The sequence below is a fragment of the Carica papaya genome, chromosome 4 (genome assembly GCF_054855325.1).
Source record: "Carica papaya isolate Zhongbai chromosome 4, ASM5485532v1, whole genome shotgun sequence".
Taxonomy (NCBI): domain Eukaryota; kingdom Viridiplantae; phylum Streptophyta; class Magnoliopsida; order Brassicales; family Caricaceae; genus Carica; species Carica papaya.
In genome coordinates, this window is record NC_142312.1 from 5,537,749 (window position 1) to 5,556,058 (window position 18,310).

Genomic DNA, 18,310 nt, shown 5'->3' on the forward strand with positions numbered 1-18,310 from the left:
AAAAGAAAATGTACATTGTTTTTAGGCGCATTTGGTTTACAGTTACAAAATTTTGAGAAAAGGGTACAAATTTTTTTATAAAAAGGGTAGAAGGAGAATGTTAAATTTGTCTTACTCAGAGAAAGTATGATGAGTGGGTGAACTCTCGTATTCAATCATGGTGGGAATTCGAATGGGAGCCTTTTGTGTTGTCTCTTTTGAAAGGAATGTGTATAATCTAAAAAGGGTTATAAATAAATGTGGTGCTTTACGAAAAACCCTTTTGGAGAAATTTGAAATCTAAGTTTTGATTGATACACATTTACTTGGAATGAGAAAAACATACACTTGGTAGGTGCACATTTCCGATGCTTTAAATTTTTGCTCAGTATGCATGTATTGTGACTGTGCTCATTGAATGTGTTCATAGGATTCTCATGACCCATCATTGCAGAATAACCTATTCCTTTTGTTTTTAATTTAAAAATAAAATATTTGTTATATAAATTTTCAATTAATTGTTCATTGGAAATTCTAGTTTTATTGACAATAGATTATAGTATTTTTTATAAGAAAATACTATTTCTCTTCTTTTAATTTTAATTTTAATTTTATGATACATTTTTTAAAATAATTTATAAAAATATAATTTCGGAGATAATAGAAAGAAATTCAAATTTGCCTGTGCATTATTTTTCCATTCAAATACAACCTAAATTTTTAATTTTTGTTTCAATATATCCTTATCATTGTAGTATTTTTAACATTTAAATAAATGTTTACATGATAAATAATGTATCCGCGTAGATATTATATTTTAAAAATATTGTTAACGTGACAATCACGTGGTCACCCCACTCGCAACCACTCCTTCTCTTTCTTTTTTTTTTTTCCTTTAAACATCAACAAAAAAACATAATATTAAAGGAAAATCTCAATATCAATGTCACCTATCTTAAAATAAACTACAAAACATACTAATGATATTTTTAAAACTTGATGTCAACGTGGATACACCTTCTATTATATGAGTAAATGTGTAAATGTATTAAATGTGATATTAATGATAATACTCTATTCGAACAAAATTTTTGAAAATATAAATTGTATTTAAACCAAAAAAATAATAAAGGGGTTGATTTGAGTTTTCATAAATAGTTTTATTTATTTAAAACTACAATATGATAGTTACCACTGTAACTAAGTATTAATAAAATGAAAGACTTTACAGTCATAACTGGGAGAGAACAAAAGTCTAATCTTTTTTGTATCTATCATAACTCGTGTATACGTGTTTGTCGTATGTGGGATTTTTACTTGGTAAGTTTGGTGGAAAAGGCAAAGAAGAGATTTGGTAGGGGATGTTTTTGTCTTCAAATACAAAGTGAAGGGCTCATTAAAGACCAAATTACACATGGCCAGATTCTTTTTCAGGTATTCCTATGGCCTTCATTCATAATATAATTAGAACATTAAATCATATATTTTACACATTTAATAAAAAAAACATAGTTCAAAAATACTTAAGAGTTAATGTGGCTAAAAATTAGAAGGCACATTATTTTTCTTTATGGACAAGTGTCCACTTATGTACGGGGTCCAATATCAATATGTTATTGAAATAATTATTAGTTAAAAATGTCGATTATAAATTTTTAGAATAAATTTTTAAAATTTAAAAATATAAAGTAATTTAAATTACGTCTTAAAAACTTTAAAATATTTAAATATATAAATGAATTAATTTAAATTTTTAATCTTAAGAGATGTTTCAATGTAAGCAAGAATAATTCTCCTAACTATTACTTTTTAAAGTAATTCAAGTTAATTTTTAAGAATAAAATTAAGTGAAAAACAAAACTAAAAGAAAAATCAAGATGAAATTAAATTGCTACTTGAAGTAAAATTATTTAATTAAAATTATCCTAAAATTTGAACTTATATTTAAAAAAAAATACTAATTATTTTATAGTTAAAAAAAGTAAAATTAAAACTATTTAATTAAAAATACTATTTATAGTACTTTAATTTTATCTAGAGACGTTTAATTAAAGAAATATCTTATACCATTCTATTAATTAAAAATATGTAAAAGAAAAGGAAAGAAAGAATAATTACAGAAAATAATAATAAATAAAAAACAAAAAATACAATAAAATAAAATTTATTTAAATAAGAATAGAGTAGATATGTGCATGTATATATATTTAAAACTCTGAACGAAAAGCTTTATTTTCAAAACCTTCCAAGGAAGTTCTCATATGGATTGGGCTTTAGAAAAGCCTAGTCTTTAAACCTTCTTCCTTGGGCTAAGCATAAAAGAAAGCCCAACCCGAGCTATTTTTTCGCTCAAAATGTTGCCATTTTGAAAAAATCATTAAATCCTTCCACAAGACATTACCATTTTGGGGAAGAGGTTAATTTGACCCTTCCCTCTTTTCTTCTTCCTTCGAGATAAATGGTGAAAATAGGGGTTATGGTTTTATTTCTTTATTTTTCTTTTATAGGTGCAGATGGAGGACACAATGATGAGGGGAAAACAATTATGGATGATTGATGATTCAGTAAGATGCAATTATGAAGCAGGAGCAACGGAGATAGAGGAAGATGATGATGTGAAGAAAAAGTGGAGGTAAGTGACGCGACCAGAGATCAGAGCGTGGCGATCACTTGTTCATCTTCACACTCTAGTCATCTAATAGTGACGTTGTGAGCATCTTCAGCTTTGCAAATCACAAGACTATTACCTTTGTCGCAACTCACACTCAATGATGACACTTAAGCATTTTCAACTTCCTAAATTGCAGGCTATCGACACGGTAAGGTAGAAGAAATGTGCTTATTTTTAATAGATAAATTAATAGTTAGAATTGGAAAAAAAAAATTGGTTGGTTAAATGTGAAGCAACTTAGACTCCTATCTTATCTCTAAAAATACATCTAAGATTGGATCGAGATGTAAAGACCCGAAACCTTAAGGGAAATAATATATTAAAATAGCGAAAGTAAATAATAATTAGAACTTATATTTCTTACACAGTAAGTTGGGATGTTCAATAGGGGTACGGAAATATCCCTATAAAAAAAGTTAAAATAATATAAACATAAATAAAATTAAAATCCTATAGAGTTAACCTCCACTAGCAACTTTGATGGAGTCCAGGATGTAACATTTACTCGCAACCCTCCTGCTATTCAAGATCTGGATATCGGTTTTCTTGATCTGAAATAGTTAAATAGAGGATAAGCTACATATCACAATAAGAATATTAATGTAAATGTCAAAAACTTAAAAGGAAATAAAGTCATAAACTGAATACAAAAGCGAAATAGTAAAGTTAGGATTTACATTCCTTACACAATAATTTAGAATACCCAATTGGGTTATAAGAATGTCTATTTTAAAAGAACAAATGAAAATCAAAGAAATAAACGAAAAGTAAAGAACTGAGCATCCTAGGATGACCTTCACTACTTTTTGAAGGAAATCTGGGTGGTAAACTATTCACAACCCTTTTATTGATCGGAATTTGGATATTGGTCCTCTTGATCTGAAATAGTTAATGAAAGAGTGAGCTACATTAGCCTAGTAAGAATATCACACTACTCACCGATACAGAAACTGAAGGTTGGTAAAAATCATAAAAATAACCAATTGAGCTCTTAAATTACATAAATTTATTTATTGTATACTTACCGTTGCGGGATCTTTAAAACTAACATATAAAGACAATAACTCTAATAACATCATAATCTCATATTCAAATGAGTAAGGACAATAACTTTTCTTTTTTATTTGCTTATTGGTATCCTTGGGGGTCTATAGGGATGTCGTACTACGCATGAAGATATATATAAACTTGTCAACTAACCAGTCGTTCCCATACCCCGTCTGGTATAAGCGCCAAAATATTATTCTTCGATACCTCATCCGGTATGAGGATGAGTCGAGCCATCCCTATACCCCGTCCGGTTTGAGGATGAGTTGGACCGTCCCCATACCCTGTTCGGTATGAGCGCCACAGATACCATCCCTCAATACCCTGTCTGCTATGAGACAATATTAACGATAAGATTTCCTATGTACCCGGTCCGTCCACCATCTCCCAGGATATCCAATAAGATAACAATTCATTAATTCTCTTAACCAAACAATTTTTCCGTTTACATATTAATTTTCAGTTTTACAACTTAACTGTAAATCACACAAGATAAACAATACGTGCATCAAGGAAGCACAACTGAATCATTTAATCATTCCAGTATATCATCATGCATTTAAAGCTATAAAATCAAACAATCAGTTAAACTAGACAAACAATAAATAACTAACCAGTTCTGACTCTATCAGTAACCTGTAATTATTCTCAAAGTTTTCTAAATTACACAAAATATCATATTATCAATTATTAAGTTTTAATTTCATAACAAAAAATAGGTGAGAGATTCTTACTCGAATCGGTATTCAAAATATCGAATTTTCTACTACGCCTACTAGCGGTCTCCGAATTTTTTGAATATTTCTACGAGATTAAAATACGTTTCACGTACCTTAAAATACCCTAAAAATCTAAAATCAGTGTTAAATTCTTTTTCGGTCAATTTTGGGTTTCGGCACGGTGGCATTGCCGTGCTCCGATGACTGCACTGCCGCTCACGGTGGCAATTTGCCTCGACTTAGCTGTTTTTGGCCCTTTTTGGCTAGTTTTATACTTATCCCTACGAGAAAATATGTTAGGGGACCTCAGTTGGCCGAAAAAAATAAAAAATATAAATCTACTGGTGGTAGAATTTTTCGGTGTGGGGGCTCTGCCAGTTCACCTTCGCGACTGGACGTTTTTCTTCGGTTAACCTGTAGAAAATAGAACGGTGAATACAACAATAGAAAAATCGCATGAAACGAGAATCAGGAAGGGGCTTATCGAAGGCGATTGTGGGTTTTGCTCGCGGTGGCTCTACTAGTGGTTTCTGGCTCACTCGCTGTTTGTTTTGCTCCGATATGACCACAAGGGTGCTCAGAATCAAATTATGAGCAGGTAAGAGAATTTTTATCTTTTTTGGCAGTCGGAAGTGGCCCCAGTGCAGCGGCGGGCGAGGATCGGCTCCATTATTCAACGAGGGGCGGGGGGCAACGACTAGGGTTTAGATTCTGTGTAATGCGAAATATTTATACCCATTTTACATTAATTTGGTCCATTCATCGCATTTAATCTCAATCGTTCGATTGCGACTAAGGAGAAAATGAATTTGTAGCGTTCATCGCGTTTGATCTCGACCATTTAATCACGCCTAAAGAGAAAATAAATTTGGATTATTCATCGTGTTTGATCACGAACGTCTGATTGCGCCTGATGATGGAACGGATCCGGCCCGTTCGATCGCAGGGCATGCAGATCATCAGCGTGGCCTCCCGCGTGGCATCAAGTCAGCGTGTCTTGCCATGCGGCGCACTTTGGTTCGTTGAGCCTGCTGACTAGGAGGTTCTACGTGGCAAAATTTTTTAAAATTATATTCTAACTCCCAGTTTTTTATTTTTCTTTCAAAAACACCCACTGAACCCAATTTTTCATTCATTTTTATCAAAATTATTTTCAATCTCATCCTTAATTTATTTTTTTCCAAATAAAAAAAAAATTCATTAAATTAATTTATAAAATATATTTTATTTTATTTTTTATACATCTCTAAATTAAAAAAATTTATTTATGGTCAATTTTTCGAGACTGGATATGACAATCACACTAATCATATATACGAAAAATCGAAGGTTAGTAAAAATTGTAAAATAACGAATGGAGCCCTTAATTTAGGTAAATTTATGTAACATAAAGTCGTTTATTCCATACTTACCATTACGAGTTTCCAAATACGACCTATGAAGACAATAATTCAAATAATATTATGATTTCATGTACAAGTAAGCAAGAATAATAATTTTTCTTTTCATCTGCTTACTAATACCTCTGGGGGTCCATAGAGATATCCCCTTACGTGTGAACTTAATATCCAAAGTTGTCAATTAACCGATTGTCCTCATACCCCATCTGGTAATGGGTGTAAAAAATCATCGCCTCGATACCCCATCCGGTATAAGGGTGAACTATATCTCCAAAACTCTTCCGGTATGGGACTTCTCAACCTCGTGCGACTGAGGTAATGTTTACATTAGGGTTCTTTATATATAAGGTCCGTCCACCATTTTCTAAGGTACTTAGTAAGCCTTTCTTTACATAGATTCACAACATTAATCAATCACCAATTTTATATCAACATATCATATTTACAAATCAACAATAAGTCATGCAAAGAGACGGTATGTAGATCAAGAGAATATAATTGAGACATTTATTACAAAACGAACCAACAAATGAGGGCTATGTAGTTAGGTATACTAAATAATCGAGAAAATAATTAAAACTAGTAATTTAACACACACAATATAATAATACGCATTTTAGATAGTATAGGAGAAACTAAATAGTAAATTAAAACAAATATACACTGACCGATTCTGCTTCAACTAGTGACCTGTAATTAATTTTAAGATTTCCTAATTTTCACAAAACACATTATTATTGATTATTAAACTTCAATTTACCGTAATAAAGAAAATGGTGAGGGATTCTTATCAAGATTGGTGTTTCGAAATACCGTGCTATCTCCTACGCCTCCTGGTAGACCCCAGGTTTTCTAAATTTTTCATGTAAAAATTAAAATATTTGTCACGTACTCAAAAATACACCAAAAGATTAAAATCAGTGTTAAAAAAATCTTTTTCAACAAATTTAAGGGTTCCAACACAACAACTCTGGCTCCGCCATGCTCCGGCACTGGTTCTGCCGTGCTCTAATGCTGGCTCCATCGCCCACAGTAGTGGTTTGCTTCGGTCTGACCAGTTTTGGTCGGTTTTATACGTATCCCTGCGAAAAAATATGTTAGGGAGTCTCGGTTGGTCGAAAAAGTCAAAAAATTAAAACTTACCAGCGAGGAGGGTCTCTGGGTGCGGCACCTCTTAGGACCTCGAATTTTGGTCACAGCGGCTTAGCCGAGATTTGTCCACAATTTCTGGCTCACTCATCGATTCTTTGGCTCCGATATGGCCATAGAGAGGCTCAGGATTGAATTTTGAGTGAGAAAAGGGAAAAAAGTACTTGTTTTAGCGTCAGCGGTGGCTTCGGTGCGGCAGTGATGACAGTTAATTTCCTTTCTAGCTGCACTTCTTCTTGCTGTGGTTAGGGTTCCCTAGAACGCAATGCTTAAATACTCTCTTCGTGTCAATCTGGGCTGTTCGTGCGAGGACATGTGATCCTCTCCCATCCGTTTGATCCTTCTTATTCGGAAAATGAATATAGACCGCACAATTGAATTGAATCTGACCATTTAATCGTGCCTGAAGGAGAAATATATCTGAGACGTCTGTGCACAGGGAACGTGATCTGGAACGTCGGATTGCCAGACACGCAGATTGCTTGCGTGGCTTCCCGCGTGGTGCCGATATCAGCGAGTTTTGCCACACGGTGTGCTCTGATTCACCGTGGCTGGTGACTAAGCCATCCCATGTGGCCAATTTTTTTTTTTGTTTGTGATTTTAATCCATATTTTAAAGTTTTCTTTCAAAAACATTTATCTTATTCAAAATTTTATTTTTTAAAAAAAAATTATTTTGAATTTCGCCCATAATTTATTTTTTCTCAATAATTTAATAAAATTTAAATTAAAATAAAATTTTAATTATTTATATTTATATTTTATAAAATAGGCCAAATTTTCGGAATCAGATATTACACGAGATTTGAGAATTTCATGTGCCAAATCAAGTCAAGATGAAATTTTTTGGTGCCTGTATTTTCTCAAATCAATATAGCATCAAATTTTCTTATTTTTCGAAAGAAAAAGTAGAGACGATGTATTGAAATATAAAATTAATAAAATAATTATTTATATCTTTTACAATTTTAAGATATAAAAAATTAATATAATAAGATACATAATGATTATCTATTTAATTTTAAATACAAAAATAAAGTTTAATTTTTATAATACATAATAATTTATCTATTTGAAATTTTCAAATATAAAAATTAAATTAAATTAAATTTTTATTTGACGTAATTGTGTAATTATATTTTGGCAATATTTTTAATTATGTCTTGTTATTTTCATTTACTAATTTTAGCTATCAATTGATTATTATATTTATCAAAGTATGCATTATTGTTGCTTGAATATTACTGGCTGATTATGGAATGCATTGAATAAATAATTAGAATTATAGACAATAAATATTAAAAAAGAAATAATTATTGATAAAATAAAATATAATTATAACAAAATCCATATTATAATTGCTCTGTTCTACTGGCGTTTCCAGGTTGTCACAACGCAGGAATTTTCAGGCTTTTACTAAAATATTTAATTATTTTTTATTGAAAATAAAAAACAAAAAACGGGAGGGGCATTTCCGTAAATCCACTTTCTCCCTCTCAAAAAATCTCAAAATCCAATCTTCTTCTCCCCCCTCAAACAAGGAACGGCGCACAAAATGTATTTTAAATTATTAATGAAAAATTGAGAAAATGATAAACAAAATCAGAGGCTGTACACCCTCTTCTTCTTCTCCCTCGAAACTATCTCCTTCTGCGTCTCTTCTTCTCTGTGTTCTCAGGCAATTGCCAACCAAAAACCATTTATTCCAGCCCAAACCCGATCGTCCTTATGAGAATAAATTTACCGAGTGAGTAGTCTTCATGACTACACTGTAATGACCGGAACCGGATTCTCGCGGCTGCGGAGTCCCGAGCCCGACCCGGATACGAAACAAACAACAAGTGGAGCTGGAGGAGGAACAGCCATGAGAGTCATAGTCCCTTTACAAGGAGTGGCGCAAGGGAGAGGAGGGCTGGTGTTAGGCTCAGTTATCCCCTGCGCGCTATTTTACTTTCTCCAGTTCTATCTAAAACGGCACCGTAATGAACCCAAAGACCCCAACTCTCCTGCGTCCGAGAAGGCAACGGGTTCTCCCACCCAATCTCCATCCCAGTCGGCGGGCCAACTGACAGAGCTTCCTGGGTTGCCACGGTCTTTGTCTCGGCCGCTTCTGTCGCCGAGAACAGCGGGAGGACCCGTTTCCTTGTCTGGTCGGGCAAATAGTATATTGAAGTGTAGTGACTCTCCATACGATATTGGGTTGATACGGGTCGAGGAGGACCCATACGACGAGCTGGGTAATCCGGATGGTGTCATACAGCTGGGTTTAGCCGAGAACAAGGTTGGTTTTTTTTTTCTTTCTTTCTTTTTTTCTGTTGATTCTTTTTCTAATATATGTTTCGTAATTTTGACGGTTTTTGATTGATGGAGGACTTTTTGGTTTCTTATGAGTTTGGTTTTTGTAGTTGTCGTTGGATTTGGTTAAAGATTGGCTTGCGGAGAATGCTAGGGAAGCGATATTAGGTGGTGGAAGGAGAGAATTAAATGTTAACGCCATTGCTACTTATCGACCCTTTGATGGCTTGATGGATTTGAAAGTGGTAAGCTTTGTCACCTCTTTGTCTACCCATATGAACATTGATTAATGGATCATTTGCTTCCATTCTTGCTCTAGGTAGCTTATAGTCTATAGAGTATCTAGATTAAGATTCAAATTAGTTTTTTCCATTCATGGAGTTTTAATGGTGGCGGCTTGTTAAAATCTCAAAGTATATTGATAAAGTTAATATGTTTTTGGCGTATTGTTCGGTTTCATTCTTGATTTGAAAAGAGTATTTTGATTTGGGTGATTTTAGTTCTAGTATATAGATGAGAGATGCTATAAAATCCAGAGACATGACAGACTGCAAAACTGAAGTGCTGGAAAAACGAGGGCCTTTGAACTGAATGGGAATTGACTTTGCCTGACAAGTCTTTTCCACAAGAAAAGAATAGGAGAGGAAACAATGTAATAGAATTATTTGCCTTTTCATTTGGGTTAAGCAAAATCGCTTTGTTTTCTTTATTATCAGTATCACAATAATATAAAGTGAAAAGAAGTATCCTTAAAATGAAAATAGGTGTTGTTTTATCTTACTTCTCAAAATAAAACTGTCAACCCTATGGCATCGAGTTTGATTCAATGGGAGAATCAATCTTGAAGTGCTGACTTTTGATTGATTAAATTCGACGACTAATTGCTGTTAAGTACTATAATTTTTGGATTTCTTAGGAATCCAAAACTTAATTTTTTTGGGATGAAAATTAGGTTCCAAAAATTAATGCATATGTTCAACTTAGGCAAAAATTTAGTATCAAAATTGAAGACTAGTTTTGTGACAAATCATAGTTAGCCCATCAAGTTCTGGTATATATGTATTTGGAATTGGTTTGCTGAAAGTACAGCCTTTTGTGATCTTCCAGTGCTTTGCAGTTCTTGATAATATCATTGACAAAATAACATTCTTCACAGATGAATTTTGTCATCTTTATTGGATGTGGCAGCTAATACAGGCGTGCTTTCACTCTTAAGGACAATCATCTTTGTATATAATCAATTTTCCGTTGAAGCGTTTAACTCAATAACTCTAGTCCTGCAGGCTGTGGCAGGATTCATGTCTCAAGTCATGGAGAAAGCAGTTTCCTTCAAACCCTCACAATTAGTGTTAACAGCTGGTGCAACACCAGCAATTGAGATGCTTAGCTTTTGCTTAGCAGATGCTGGAAATGCATTTCTTGTTCCCACACCATATTACCCTAAGTAATCACTTTATTACCCTTCCAAGTTCTCATTTTTGTGACCAGCAATTCTATAAGAGAACTGAAGTTCTAAACACATTATTTGCAGTTTTGACAGGGATGTCAAGTGGCGAACTGGGATAGAGATTATTCATGTTCCTTGCCGAAGTGCAGACAATTTCAATATTAGTATAACAGCCCTTGATCGAGCATTTAGCCAAGCAAAGAAGCGTGGTCTAAAAGTGCGGGGGATTATAACTTCAAATCCATCAAATCCTGTTGGCAATCTTATGAATCGAGAAACAATTTACAGCCTTCTGGACTTTGCCAGAGAAAAGAACATCCACATAATCTCCAATGAAATATTTGCAGGGTCCACGCATGGGAATGAAGAATTTGTGAGCATGGCAGAAATTATTGAATCTGAAGATATTGACCGTGACAGAGTGCATATTGTATATGGTTTGTCAAATGATCTCTCTTCTCCAGGCTTCCGGGTGGGAGCTATCTATTCCTTGAATGAAAATGTTCTTGCTGCTGCTAGAAAACTTACAAGGTTCTCATCTATTTCAGCCCCAACACAGCAATTGCTTATATCTATGCTTTCCGATACTGAATTTGTTAAAAGGTTTATTGAGATTAACAGGGAAAGACTTGGAAGAATGTATGTACGATTTGTGGCAGGTTTGCAAGAACTGGGCATTGAGTGCACAAAGAGCAATGGGGGTTTCTACTGTTGGGCTGATATGCGTGGGTTTATTCCCTCGTATAGTGAGAAGGGGGAGCTTGAGCTTTGGAACAAATTGTTAAATGCAGCTAAAGTCAATGTGACACCTGGTTCTTGTTGTCACTGTATTGAACCTGGATGGTTTCGCTTCTGTTTTACTACATTGAAGGAAAAAGATATACCTGTGGTAATAGAACGGATTCGGACAGTTGTTGAAACATGTAAATCTCTAGGATGAAGTGCTGTTGATTTATTTTCATGGAATTAGATTACACATTTTTCCCTTGGAGGCTATTTAATGGTTGCTGCCTTGAAGCCCCATTCTGCAAGGACAAATTTCAGTACACAATCTTTACCATAATATTTATTAGGATTTGTACATATTTCAGAAGCTTTGAGGCTTGAAATTGGAGGTGAGTGGTAGCAACTTAGTTTAAGTGTAAAGAGTCCTCCCATATGCAACTTATTGGCCTCTCTTGTTTGTTTTTGCATTCGTATGCAATTTTGACAATTAGAGCATTTGTTTGTAAAAGATTAAAGACAGAATTATTTTTGATGTACTACTTGTGTTAAATATGAGGGCAATGCTATCTAAGTTGTGAATTCGTCGACATATGGCCGGCGCCCTGTGTAAGGAAAAGAAATGGGAATGAGAAATTTGATTTTGATGGGAAAAAGTACTCATTTTAATGAATACTAATCCAAGGAAGTGCAGCTTCGTTTAGAGATCTCCGTAGATGTAGTTTCTAGTTTACTTGCATGTTTAGCCAAGGACAGTTCAAGCCTGGTGTATATTTCTGAGTCCTTTACATTATACATCTATTGTCTTGATGTGGTTTAAAGATTCAAAAAGAATATAAGTCGTACAATTGCCTGTATATGATTTTGCAGGCATTCCAGGAAAATTTTCAATTTTACTCCTTCCATAATTGTTGGAAAATCTGATACAAATTAATGAATCATCTTATTCTAAAAATTACAAATTCTAAGAACAAATTAATAATGGCAATGCCAAAACAGATAGAAAAGAATGATTTTTCTGTTTTTTTTTTGGGCCTAGTGATAAAAAAGAAAGTTGTCTTCTCTACACAAAAAACCCTTCCCCTGTCTTCCTTCCCAACTATTAACACCATATCTCCGATCTTTTGGAAGAATAACTTGGTAATATCAACTCCTCAGGTGCTTCAATAACCCATTGTACACAAATTACCACTATGACTCCTGTCCAGATCTGATAGACTCAAGAACCTGAACAACCTCAGCCATGCTTGGTCTTCTTGTGGGAACCTCTGATGTACAAATTAACCCCAACTTTAATACCTGAATCAACTCATTCTCAGCAAAACCTTGTAGACGTCTATCGAAGCAATCTGAAGCCGAGTCTCTTTCCAACAATCTCCTAACATATTCACATAAAACTACCACCTCATTCGCAGTTGGACTCTCCACTGGCTTTCTCCCAGTAACCAGCTCTAAAAGAATCACTCCATAGCTATACACATCACATTTCTCGCTAATTCTCAAACTTTGAGCCAATTCTGGTGCCACATATCCAACAGCACTGTGGGATTTGGTTAAGCCATAGTTGTCCAAAATAGGGAGCAATTTGCCTAAGCCATAATCAGACAACTTTGGCTCATAGTTTTCATCTAAAAGTATGTTAGTTGATTTGATGTTGAGGTGAAGAATTGGAGGTCTACAATCATGGTGAAGGTAAGAAAGTGCAAGTGCTGTTCCAAGAGCAATCTGAAACCTCCTAGACCAATGTAGTTCACTATTGCCACCACCATAACTAGTACCCGGATAATCAAGTCCATGTAAATTATCATACAAATTTCCATTGGGAACAAACTCAGACAGAATTAGTTGCATTGTTGAGGACCAGTAGTAACCTTGAAATGCAACAAGATTCCTGTGTTGAATGTTACCCAGGCGTCCAATTTCATGCTCAAATTCATCTTGGTTTCTAATTCTTCCAAGTGTTTCAAGCTTCTTCACCGCAATTGAGATTCCTCCTTCAAAAGTTGTTCTGTAGACTGTTCCTATTGAGCCACCCCCAATTAGACACTCTTTATCTAACAAAGCTTTAGTGCCAGCCTCCCAATCTTCATATCTTGATGGTAAACTCTTGCTGAAAAGAACGAGCTTTCCGATTATAACATTTGATTCTTGGGAACCTGGTGGTGTGCTCTCAACAACCATTGACTCATCAGCTTTTCTTCTCTTTCTAGCCCGGATGTTCATGATAGTTACCACACAAACTCCAGTAAGGATCACTGCAGCAGCAACAATGACAACAATGACAGAAACACTCAGAACTTTTGTCTTTTTGGTTTCAGGGGTTGTGTCATTGCGCCTTCCTGAGCATGGTGTGTCAAGAGGAGCACCACAAAGCCCAGGGTTGTTTAAGAATGCTGATGCCCCAAAAGCCTGGAGGGTTGGTACAGAAGGAATGCTACCTGAAAGATTGTTGTGGGACAGATTAAAATGCCCCAGCATTTTCAAATTTCCAAGGGATGAAGGGATTGACCCGGAAAATGAATTGTTTGAAAGGTCGAGGTACTCGACTTCGGAAAGATCTCCCAAAGTAGATGGAATGCTTCCCTTGAGATTGTTTTCATGAAGATCAAGGACTTCAAGGTTAGTTAGATTGTATAAAGTCTGAGGAATTTCTCCCTCTAAGGCATTACCTGAAACATCCCTGCAGCAATCAATTAAAAAATTCATCAGATAAATAATCAAAATCAAGCTAGGACGAAAATTTAGAATGTTTCAAGATATGATTTGCACTCACAGCTCAAGAAGTATCCTGCAATTGCTTATTTCCTTTGGGATTTTGCCAAAAAGTTTAAGATTGTGCAAATTCAAAACCTCTAGCAGCTCCATAGAACCAATCTCGGCTGGGATAGTGCCGTGTAATGAATTATTACCTAATCTGATCACTGAAAGCCTCTCCAAACCAACAATCCCAGATGGGAAACTCCCATTCAGCCAATTGTACTCAAGGTCCAAAAGTTTAAGATTCTTGCAGTTTATAAGGCTAATGGGAATTTCCCCATTTAACACATTCCATGAAGCATCTAAAAACTCTGTTCTTTCACAACTTCCAAACTGACCTATCTCCCCTTGAAAACCATTATGTGACACATTGAAATATGTCATGTTCTTGAAACTAAGAACTCCAAATGGAGCCAATCCAGTGAACAAATTCCTGCTCAGATCTAAATGTGTTAATCTCTGGCATGTTACCATCTCTTCTTGCACACTGCCAGTTAACACATTGCCTCTCAAAGACACATACTCCAGTACAGGTATGTCACAAATTTTTGAAGGTAATCCACCACTGAGGTTATTATGAGAGAAATCAAAACCTTTAAGATTAGTACAATTCGCAATAGATACAGGAATTGAATCAGAAAGATGATTATGGGATAGAGAAACAAATTTGGTTTTGTAGCAAAACTTAAACAAAGCCAGTGGAATCTGTCCCATGTATCCATTCCTTGACAAATCAAGAAACCGAATGCTTGGTAAGTCACCAATGAACTCAGGGATAGAACCAATCAATGCATTTGAGCTCAAATTAATCTTCCACAATGTCTGCAACTGTGCATATTCTGGTGGGATGTTACCTGAAAACCGATTACCAAACAATGTCAAGACCCTTACAGACCTCAAACCAGATAAAGCCGGCGACAGAACTCCGGAGAGGCTTGTGTTCCACAAAACGATCTTGTCCACAAACCCATCTGGATTGCAAGTTACACCATTGAAATCTGAGCAAGGGTTTCCACTGGAGGTCCAAGAAACCAAGCTTTTGAAGGGATCGTCGGTGATGTTTCCTTTGAACTGGAGCAAGATTTCCTTTTCTGTAGCGGCCAGAGAAAGCGTGGTAACTGCAACAGAAGTGAAGAGGAGGATCAAGAAGAGAAGAGGAGCACGAGGAGGAGGAAGAAGAAGAAGAAATTGGTAAATCCTTCTCATGCTCGATAAACCGGATCTACCCGTTTGGCATTATTGGTTGTGGATCCAATATAGAAAAGATGATCCAGTTCCTGGCCTGGCTGCTGTTAACACTACGATTTTGCTCCGTCGTCAAGTTATCCAATCGCAAATCAAACATGAAAATCATGACCAAGTAGCAGCATTTTCTACTTCCATCTCCATTACCATTGAAGTGAAGCCCGGGAGCAATGTGAAAACACACAGACCCATTTACCCAATCAAGAGAAACAGGATCTGGGTTATTTTCTCTTTATCTGGGTACAAGAAATTTTAGCTTCTACCACCCAGATTTGCAGAGAGGAGGCACAGAAGTATGGCAAGAAATGAAAATGGAGAGAAGCAAGTGCCTTGGTTGAAAAGCAAGCAGCTAAGCAAATTTAATAAGAACCCTTTTTAGACGTCTCTCCATTTATCTGTACATCAATCTCTGGTTGCCACCAAGTGAAGATGAACCACGTGCATGCTACACACTCTCTCTATAAATGCGTACACAACTATATTTGTATATGTAAGACTGGTAATGTAAATTAAGGAAAAAAACCCATTTGTTAACTCACCAGCATGGTAGATGTAGGACCTGTGTGTGCTTGTCTGGACTGCAGGCATTTATTCTCTCTCACCAACCAAAATTAATTATTAACACCACAGCCATTAACTTAATAACCAGAGAGTAAGTGAAAAAAAAAAAAAAATAGAAAAAAGAGTTGAAAGAGAAACCAAGAGAAGATATTCTGAAACTCAAAAGAACAAACAACACTATGCCTTTTGATTTGTCCCATTGATTGTTTCTTTGTTTTTCTTTTCTTTTGGGTTCTTTTCTTTTGCATTGAAGTTTCTTGGTACATCTGTTTCGATTGGGACTTCGAGAAGACCCTCATCTGCTTCTTTATTGCTATTTAAGTAGATGCCAATTGCGGCCATCCCCATTTCTTTTTTTCTTCCCCTCATTTTTTAGACAATTATACTGTATTATAAAGAAGAAAAACTCCAAAATTTAAAAGGAAAAAACAAAACATAGTTGTTGGACGGTAGTCAAAGGATTATCCATCCCTGACCAGCTGGATATCAGTATCCTTTAGACCTTACCAGCTCCTCTACGCAGATTAGATTTTTCCATCAAGGATTTAATTTTATTTCTTTCCTCCTTTTTAATTCTCTTTTATTCTTCAGTGTTTAATTTATTAACAATTAATATATTATTATCTTCACCCTTTGAGAGAATTTGGTTGCTTGTGTTTGACTACTAGTAGAAAGGGTCAACAAAAGTATACCAAAGATTTTTTGACCGTTGATTAAGGGCGCTCTTATTTTTTGGTACATTTATTTTATTTGTATTTTTTGGTAGAGACATTTAGCATAATTGTTCCCCAATAAAAGCAAAAAAATGATCCATGTATTTACACACAATAACACAGAGTTGGCATTTTCATTGCTGGTCCCCTATTGAAGAATCCCAGGCCCTTTTTTTTTTTTTTTAAACCTTTTTTACCTTTAAAAAAAAAAAAAATTCTTTTACACATTACCCATTTTCCCATATAGCAAGAACATATTATTTTCATGTATAAATTCTTAGATGTTGATCCTTACAATTTGAGAAAAAATGGGCTTCCTCTTCTTATTTTTTTAGCCATCGTCAGCTTCAATCCTCCTTCCAAAAAGCTTTAGACCTCTCATGCTACCTGCTGGTTTAAAATAATAATTTGGTTCTTTCACTATGTTTCTTACAAGAATATTGTACCAGGTTCTTGCACATGGCACTCTGTTTTTTTTAAAATTTTATTATAATTTCTTAACATATAATATAAAAACTATATGTATATATATATATATATATTTGTATTACCCCAATTCCTTTTATAGTGGTCAAAAAAATGAAATTTTAGTTATTTTACAGGAAAACTCCATATTCTCAATAGCTAAATTAATACAAAGTTTCAGAATAAATATACAATTTTTAATCGTTTAATGTTTTAGAATTCACAATGGTAACATGATAAGGAAAAAATACATTAGGTTTGCTATCATTACTCTGCCTTCAGGTTATACTATTCCTAGGGTGTATTTTGGGGGATCAATTGTCTCTTTTTGTTCTATCTAACAAGATACCCAAGCACCCATATCTAATATGGAGTTCTCTGAAAAAAGTATACGACTTTATATCTTATCAAATAAAAAAGTATTTTATTTTTATAAAAAATATGTCAGATATAAAACTATATATAAGTTCTTTTTCTTTCTGAGATATTTATACACACACACATATATATAGACATGTAAGTTCAAAAAGATTCATCATCTTATCAAATGCCAAGTATAGCTTACATATGCATAACCATTAAGATTTAATTTGAATGAATCTAACATTTTAAAGGTACATATAGATTTGTTATAATTCGATACAACATGGAGTTCTCTGAAAAATTTCCTTCAAGTCAAAAAGATTAAAGCATCAAATTGTCAACGAACAGAAGATTTAATGAGCGGCCTTTTTTCTAGTGGAAAGAAGAAATTGCAAGGAAATTTAGACCGTTGACCAATCTAAAAATAAAGAGAATTGGGCCATAGGGATGTGTTTCAAAAGCTGCTAGTTGGTCAATACAGAATTATTGTCAGGTAGGTAAGAGATCATTCTGCAATCTAACTTCACCCAAAATCAACGATGCTGCATCTCCCAAACGCTCCCTTTTAGCATTTAGACTTTCTTCAAATCTCTCCTTACAACAGACTAAACAGGCCAAGCTCATAAAAAAGTTTCAAGTGCTACAGGAATAATGGACATGGCAAGTTTAAGGAACCAACTTCCACTCCAGTGCTTCCCACTGTATGAGTTCGAAAGGATTCAATTCCCTGATCTAGAAACTCACAAATCATTACCACTGTCTCTGTTGATAAGAAA

The 18,310-nt window shown here is 34.6% G+C and overlaps 2 protein-coding genes across 4 annotated transcripts; one reads left to right on the forward strand and one right to left on the reverse strand.

Moving 5' to 3' along the window:
- Positions 1-8,525: 8,525 nt before the first annotated feature.
- Positions 8,526-11,969, forward strand: ACS10 (ACC synthase 10). 2 transcript variants are annotated; one of them, XM_088217581.1, is made up of 5 exons: positions 8,526-9,246; positions 9,371-9,505; positions 10,544-10,704; positions 10,792-11,238; positions 11,329-11,969. In XM_088217581.1, the coding sequence occupies exons 1-5, from the start codon at positions 8,740-8,742 to the stop codon at positions 11,645-11,647; spliced, it is 1,569 nt and encodes a 522-aa protein (XP_088073707.1). In that variant the 5' UTR covers positions 8,526-8,739; the 3' UTR covers positions 11,648-11,969. The 2 variants fall into 2 exon arrangements, with proteins under 2 accessions (XP_088073707.1, XP_021901739.1); XM_022046047.2 differs by having other exon boundaries at positions 8,527-9,246; positions 10,792-11,969.
- A 297-nt stretch (positions 11,970-12,266) lies between these two features.
- On the reverse strand, positions 12,267-16,333 carry LOC110817492 (Leucine-rich repeat protein kinase family protein). Of its 2 annotated transcripts, XM_022046046.2 has the most exons (3): positions 15,972-16,333; positions 14,204-15,305; positions 12,267-14,110 (listed from the first exon to the last, which is right to left on the reverse strand). In XM_022046046.2, the coding sequence occupies exons 1-3, from the start codon at positions 16,018-16,020 to the stop codon at positions 12,622-12,624; spliced, it is 2,640 nt and encodes an 879-aa protein (XP_021901738.1). In that variant the 5' UTR covers positions 16,021-16,333; the 3' UTR covers positions 12,267-12,621. The 2 variants fall into 2 exon arrangements, with proteins under 2 accessions (XP_021901738.1, XP_021901737.1); XM_022046045.2 differs by lacking the exon at positions 15,972-16,333 and having other exon boundaries at positions 14,204-15,959.
- Positions 16,334-18,310: the final 1,977 nt, after the last annotated feature.